Source organism: Chlorocebus sabaeus, chromosome 17 (assembly GCF_047675955.1).
Source record: "Chlorocebus sabaeus isolate Y175 chromosome 17, mChlSab1.0.hap1, whole genome shotgun sequence".
Taxonomy (NCBI): Eukaryota; Metazoa; Chordata; class Mammalia; order Primates; family Cercopithecidae; genus Chlorocebus; species Chlorocebus sabaeus.
The window spans coordinates 31,149,910-31,157,561 of record NC_132920.1 but is presented as its reverse complement, the minus strand read 5'-3'; the positions used below and the strand labels follow the sequence as shown (position 1 = coordinate 31,157,561).

Here is a 7,652-nt window from a genome sequence, read left to right as displayed (position 1 = left end):
TAAAAGCACAACGAGAAACCATCACATATCACCCAGAACAGGTAAAGTTGAAAAGACATGATAAGTCTAAATACTGTCAAGAATATGGAAAAATAGGAATGTCTGATATCGCTGGTAGGAATGCAAAAAATGTGGCAGTCAGCTTGTAAAGCGGTATGGTAATTTCTTATACAGTTACCCATCCATTACCACAGAACCCAGCAATTCCACAAATATGTATTTATCCAAAAGAAATAAAAATGTAAGGCCACACTTGTAAGCAGTTATTTCTAGTGGTTTCATTAATAACAAACCCTAGCTGGAGGAATCCACATGTCAATCAACTAGAGAATAGAGAAACCAATGAATAAACTGGGATTCCAGCAATACTCAGCAGCTGCTCAGTAACAAAAATGAGTGAATGGCATCATCTCAAACATAATTATGCTAAGGGAGAGACCAAATGAAGGACTATATAACTTAGGATTGCATGTCCATTAAATTCTAGAAATTTCACTATTGCAGTGACAGAAAACAGAGCGGTGGTTGAGAGAAGGGAAGGGGTGAGGGTGGGAGGCAAGGATTAAACAGAAAGGAGCATAAAGAAAGCTTTTAGGGAGAAGAAACTTCTCTACAGTGCCACAGTTCAGGAGTAAGTGGGTGGTGGGAACTAAGGGGAGAGGAAGGTGTGAGGGATGAGGGCAGAGGGAAGCGCTGGGGAAGCAGGAGGTGAGGACAAGGAGCAGGGGAAAGGACTCCAAAGCAGTGGAGGAGCCTAGCAGGGGGTTCTCTGCATTCAGTGTTTCTCTACTGGGCAGTGTGGTAGTTACACATCTCTAAATAGTTACCAATGTTTACCAAAAAGCGCAGCTAAAACTGGTGAATTTTATTACATGTAAATGCCCTAATAAGCAAAAAACAAAAACAAAAACAAAAACAAAACAAAACAAAAACCGGGGGGGAGGCAAAAATAAAGACATTTTTAGATCATCAAAACCATAAAATTCATTTCCTAGGGGTCCTGTAGTATATTTAATTTTAAAGGAAATTCTTCAGGGTGAAGGGAAATGGTACTAGATGGTGACCCAGATACACAGAAAGGATGCACACACACGAGTCACATTCACACTTATTTTCTTAATTTCCTGAAGACATATGGCTGCTTGTCTAAAACAAAAAGTATTACACTGTATCATTGAGTTTATAATATAGATTGATGTAATATATAAAACAAAAATAGCATAATGGTAGGTTAAAGGAAACTATACTGTTGCAAGTATCCTTTATTTTGCCGGATGTAGTTTAATAGAACCTGAACTTCACTGTGAAAAGTCAAGGAATCGGGTTTCCATTCTTATAACAATAAAAAACTAGTGTAAAGAAATATAGCTAAAAGCCACTAGGAGAATTAAAATCATAAACTAAAAACTGTTTATTTGACACATAAGAAAGTAGCAAAGGAGGAACAGAAACAAAAAGATATGAGACAAATTGAAAACATATAGCAAATTGTAGACCAAAATCCAACCATTGTTAAGTGAAGAAATGATAGGACTTTACTCACGTTAGCAGGACTGCTGAGCACTGTGGGGAGAACACACATGGGCAGGAGGTGAGGGGCAGTGTCAGTGCCACAATTCAGGAGTGACAGGGTAGCGGGGATTTAGGGGAAGGGGGTGTGTGAGGGATGAGAGGGGCAGAGACAAGGGCTGGAGAAGCGGGAGGTGAGGAAAAAGAGAGAGGACAGAATTCTAAAGCAGTGGAAGAGCCTAGCAGGGGGTTCTTTGCATTCGGTATTCAATACATTTTGTTGGACTTCCTAAAAGCTAATTGGCTCCTTATGATTAAAAAAAAAAAAAAGAGTTACAAAAATACTAAGTGTCCAGATAAAATATGCATGCTGCTTAGATGTGCAGAGTTCAGGAAAACAGGCAGTGCTTGAGCGTCAGTGAAGAGCATTGGGACTGCATGGAGCACTCGCTACTTTGAGGTGATGACTACAGGCTCCCGGTTGCAATAGACAGTAACAAACCCTGCTTCTTTGTATTCAGGAGATGTTTGGACTCACACAGGGAAACTCAGGCTAAGGAATGAAGATAATTTTTTTTTTTTTTTTTTTTGAGACGGAGTCTCACTATGTCTCCCAGGCTGGAGTGCAGTGGTGCAATCTTGGCTCACTGCAAGCTCCGCCTCCCGGGTTCACGCCATTCTCCTGCCTCAGTCTCTCGAGTAACTGGGACTACAGGCACCCGCCACCGCGCCCGGCTAATTTTTTGTATTTTTAGTAGAGGCGGGGTTTCACCGTGTTAGCCAGGATGGTCTCGATCTCCTGACCTCGTGATCCGCCCGCCTCGGCCTCCCAGAATGAAGATAATTTTAAATGCAACAACCCAGAGTCACAGATCCATAGTCTGGGAAAGTAAAACTTAAGAGCTTTGTAATGCTGTTTTGACACAGGTCTTTTACAGATTGGAATTCTAATCATTCAGGGATTATCAACATTGTGCTACCTACTGTATTAATAAACAAAAAGGAAACTGGTCTCTATGAGAATCTCTACGTGGTGGCTTCAGACAAAACTTCACCAGGTTTAGAGAGAAAACCCCTGTCTCTACACCTCCATTCCCAGGGCGAGCTCACTCTCCGGCATCAAGTTCCCCGTGGTGAGTTCCACAGTACAAAGGTCCAAGGGGAGAGGGAGTGGGAGGCAGGGAGTCCAGTTCAGGGACGGGGATTCCAGGACGAGTAGGGAAGGGGAAGAGGCTGGGAGCAGCCTGGGGGGTCTCTCCCTGGTTTCCACAGACAGATCCTTGTCCAGGACTCAGGCAGACAGTGTGACAAAGAGGCTTGGTGTAGGAGAAGAGGGATCAGGACGAAGTCCCAGGTCTCGGGCGTGGCTCTCAGGGTCTCAGGCTCCGAGAGCCTTGTCTGCACTGAGGAGGCCCAGAGTTGGGGATTCCCCACTCTCCTAGTTTCACTTCTTCTCCCAACCTGTGTCGGGTCCTTCCTCCAGGATACTCGTGACGCGTCCCCAGTTCCCACTCTCATTGGGTGTCGGAGGTCTAGAGAAGCCAATCAGCGTCCCCGCGGTCTCAGTTCTAAAGTCCCCACGCGCCCATCCGGGCTCAGAGTCTCCTCAGACGCCAAGATGCGGGTCGTGGCGCCCTGAACCCTCCTCCTGCTGCTCTCGGCGGTCCTGGCCCTGACCAAGACCTGGGCCGGTGAGTGCGGGGTCGGGAGGAAAATGCTCTGCAGGGAGGAGCGAGGGGACCGCAGGCGGGGGCGCAGGGCCCGGGGAGCCGCGCGGGGAGGAGGGTCGGGCGGGTCTCAGCCTCTCCTCGCCCCCAGGCTCGCACTCCTTGAGGTATTTCAACACCGCCGTGTCCCGGCCCGGCCGCGGGGAGCCCCGCTTCATCTCCGTGGGCTACGTGAACGACACGCAGTTTGTGCGGTTCGACAGCGACACCGAGAGTCCGAGGATGGAGCCGCGGGCGCCGTGGGTGGAGCAGGAGGGGCCGGAGTATTGGGAAGAGCAGACACGGAACGCCAAGGCCCGCGCACAGACTCACCGAGTGAACCAGGGGACCCTGCTCCGCTACTACAACCAGAGCGAGGCCGGTGAGTGACCCCGGCCCGGGGCGCAGGTCACGACCCCTCCCCATCCCCCACGGACGGCCCGGGTGGCCCGGAGTCTCCGGGTCGGAGATCCGCCCCAAGGCCGCGGGACCCGCCCAGACCCTCGACCGGGGAGAGCCCCAGGCGCCTTTAGCCGGTTTCATTTTCAGTTGAGGCCAAAGTCCCCGCGGGGTGGTCGGGTCGGGGCGGGGCTCGATGGGCGGGGCTGACCGCGGGGGCGGGGCCAGGGTCTCACACCCTCCAGTGGATGTCTGGCTGCGACCTGGGGCCTGACGGGCGCCTCCTTCACGGATATAACCAGCATGCTTACACGGATATAACCAGCACGCTTACGACAGCAAGGATTACATCGCCCTGAACGAGGACCTGCGCTCTTGGACCGCCGCGGACATAGCGGCTCAGAACACCCAGCGCAAGTGGGAGGCAGCCGGTGTGGCAGAGCAGATAAGAGCCCACCTGGAGGGGACGTGCGTGGAGTGGCTCCGCAGACACCTGGAGAACGGGAAGGAGACGCTGCAGCGCGCGGGTACCGGGGCAGTGGGGACCCTTCCCCATCACCTCTAGATCGCCCGGGATGGCCTCCCATGAGGAGGGGAGGAAAATGGGATCAGTGCTAGAATGTCGCCCTCCCTTGAATGAAGAATGAATTTTCCTGATTTCCTCTGAGGGCCCCCTCTGCTCTCTAGGACAATTAAGGGATGACGTCTCTGAGGACATGGAGGGGAAGACAGTCCCTAGAATACAGATCAGGGGTCCCCTTTGACCCCTGCAGCAGCCTTGGGCACCGTGTATTTTTCTCTCAGGCCTTGTTCTCTGCCTCACACTCAATGTGTTTGAAGGTCTGATTCCAGCTTTTCTGAGTCCCTCGGCCTCCACTCAGGTCAGGACCAGAAGTCCTTGTTCCTCCCTCAGAGACTAGAACTCTCCAAGGAATACGAGATTATCCCAGATGCCTGTGTCCAGGCTGGTGTCTGGCTTCTGTGCTCCGTTCCCCACCCCAGGTTTCCTGTCCATTCTCAGGGTGGTCACATGGGCGCTGCTGGAGCATCCTATGAGAGATGCAAAGCGCCTGAATTTTCTGACTCTTCCCATCAGAACCCCCAAAGACACACGTGACCCACCACCCCGTCTCTGACCATGAGGCCACCCTGAGGTGCTGGGCCCTGGGCTTCTACCCTGCGGAGATCACACTGACCTGGCAGCAGGATGGGGAGGAGCAAACTCAGGACACTGAGCTTGTGGAGACCAGGCCAGGAGGAGATGGAACCTTCCAGAAGTGGGGAGCTGTGGTGGTGCCTTCTGGAGAAGAGCAGAGATACAGGTGCCATGTGCAGCATTGAGGGGCTGCCAGAGCCCCTCACCCTGAGATGGGGTAAGGAGGGGTATGAGGGGTCATGTCTCTTCTCAGGGAAAGCAGGAGCCTTTCTGGAGCCCTTCAGCAGAGTCAGGGCCCCTCATCTTCCTGTCCTTTCCCAGAGCCATCTTCCCAGTCCACCATCCCCATCGTGGGCATCATTGCTGGCCTGGCTGTCCTAGCAGTTGTGTTCACCAGAGCTGTGGTCACTGCTGTGATGTGGAGGAGGAAGAGCTCAGGTAGGGAAGGGGTGAGGGGTGGGGTCTGGGTTTTCTTGTCCCACTGGGGGTTTCAAACCCCAGGTAGAAGTGTTCCCTGCCTCATTCTTGGGAAGCAGCATCCACACAGGGGCTAACCCAGCCTGGGACCCTGTGTGCCGCCCTTACTCTTTTGTGTACCACATGTGACAATGAAGGATGGATGTATCACGTTGATGATTATGGTATTGGGGTCCTGATTCCAGCATTCATGAGTCAGGGTAAGGTCCCTGCTAAGGACAGACCTTAGGAGGGCAATTGGTTCAGGACACACACCTGCTTTCCTCCTGTTTCCTGATCCTGTCCTGGGTCTGTAGTCATAATTCTGGAAATTACTTTTGGGTCCAAGACTAGGAGGTTCATCTAAGATCTTATGGCCCTGCTTCCTCCCAGTCCCCTCACAGGACATTTTCTTCCCACAGGTAGAAAAGGAGGGAGCTACTCTCAGGCTGCGTGTAAGTGGTGGGGTTCGGAGTGTGGAGGAGCTCACCCACCCCGTAATTCCTCCTGTCCCGCATCTCCTACGGACTCTGACCAGCTCCTGTTTTTGTTCTACCCCAGCCAGCGACAGTGCCCAGGGCTCTGATGTGTCTCTCACAGCTTGAAAAGGTGAGATTCCTGGGGTCTAGAGTTGGGGGGTGGGGGCAGAAGGGAAAGAAATGGGTAATGGATATTCTTTGATTGGGACATTTCGAGTGTGTGGTGGGCTGTTCAGAGTGTCATCACTTACCATGACTGACTTGAATTTGTTCATGACTTGTTTTCTGTAGCCTGAGATAACTGTCTTGTGTGGGACTGAGATGCAGGATTTCTTCACACCTCCCTTTTGTGACTTCAAGAGCCTCTGGCATCTCTTTCTGCAAAGGCATCTGAATGTGTCTGCATCCCTGTTAGCATAATGTGAGGAGGTGGAGGGACAGCCCACCCCGGTGTCCACCATGAGCCCTGTTCCCACGCTGACCAGTGTTTCCTCCCCAGTCATCTTTCCTGTTCCAGAGAGGTGGGGCTGGATGTCTCCATCTCAGTCTCAACTTCATGTGCGCTGAGCTGCAACCTCTTACTTCCCTACTGAAAATAAGAATTTCAATAGAAATTTGTTTTCTCAAATATCTGCTATGAGAGGTTGATGGATTAATTAAATAAGTCAATTCCTAGAATGTGAGAGGAAATGAAGAGCTGAGAACCTTCCAGAATCAGCATGTTTGCTGTGCTGAGTCTGTTGCAGGTGGAGGTGGAGAAGGCAGTGAGGAGCCCAGTGTGGACTGGGCCTGTCCCCAGTTGCTGTTCAGTTCTTAATGGGGTTTATGTGGTCAGTCCTCAGCTGGGTCACCTTCACTGCTCCATCGTCCTTGTCCCTTCAGTGGAAACTTGTCCAGCGGGAGCTGTGACCACAGAGGCTCAGACATCACTGAGGGCGGCCCCTGCACATGGGGTCTCTGTGCATTCTGAGACAAATGTTCAGAGCCATTCACTTCCTGCCCTGCTTCTAGAGCTTCTGTTCTGCTCTGCTCTCCTGCCCTCTCTCCCTGCCCTAGTTCTAGTGATCTTGGTGCTGAATCAAACCCCAACTCATGAATCTAGAAAGCAGAGTCTAATTTAGACTTATGTTTGTCTGTGAAATTGGACCCATCATCAAGGACTGTTCTTTCCTGAAGAGAGAACCTGGTTGTGAGCTGCAGTGTGCTGGGGTGGGGGGCACGAGGGGCGTTGCTGTAGAATGAGGGATGGGGGAGGGAGGGCACACAAGCAGCACTGCTGAGAAAAACATAGGCGGCTTCTATCTCAGTGTGAGGGGACCTTGTGCCTAAGCTGCCACAAAACAGCATTTGGCCCAAGGCTATGTTAATAAAGATACTGCCTTTAGAATAGGGAGGTGCTCTACAGTGATCATTCAACAGACCTTTGTCATTGGCCAGACATAGGACAGAATGGTTCTGCATCTGGGGAACACAATTGAAGTAAAATCAGAAAAATCTCTGGTCTTTTGTAGCGTGTGTTCCAGTCGGAAGAGGCAGACGATAGATACACTATAACCAGAGTAAGGAAGGAAAGTGCTAGAAGGTGGTAAGTGGCGGTGAAGCAGGTGACCCAGGATGTGGGCAGTGGGGACAGAGAAAGTGGCTGTTGTGCTCGGTAGTCAGTGTGTACCTTGTTGCAAAGGTGACCTCTGAGGAAGGATTTGAGGGACATGAGGATGTCTGGGGAAGTTCTTTCCAGGCAGAGGAACCTCCAGTCCACATGCACTATAGCAGGAAGGTGTCTGTGTTCCCAGAAGAGCAAGGAGGCCAGGAGGGCTGGACAGAGAGAAACTGAGGTGAGGTCAGAGGTGTGGCCAGAGCAGGTGGGCTTGAGGAAAATGGGGTTGGATCTGACCTTTGCTCTGAGTGGGATGAAGAGTCAGAGGACAGTTTTGAGCAGAACAGGGT

The 7,652-nt window shown here is 51.3% G+C and overlaps 1 protein-coding gene across 1 annotated transcript; it reads left to right on the top strand.

Annotated features, from left to right (window-relative positions):
* The first annotated feature begins 3,112 nt into the window (after positions 1 to 3,112).
* LOC103221786 (class I histocompatibility antigen, Gogo-B*0103 alpha chain) lies at positions 3,113 to 7,001 on the top strand. The gene is given in 12 exon segments (XM_037995522.2): positions 3,113 to 3,200; positions 3,328 to 3,597; positions 3,843 to 3,919; positions 3,922 to 4,141; positions 4,711 to 4,952; positions 4,954 to 4,987; positions 5,092 to 5,208; positions 5,649 to 5,681; positions 5,788 to 5,813; positions 5,816 to 5,835; positions 5,997 to 6,046; positions 6,049 to 7,001. Coding segments are annotated over 12 exon segments (1,239 nt in total). The 5' UTR covers positions 3,113 to 3,127; the 3' UTR covers positions 6,126 to 7,001.
* The last annotated feature ends 651 nt before the right edge of the window (positions 7,002 to 7,652 follow it).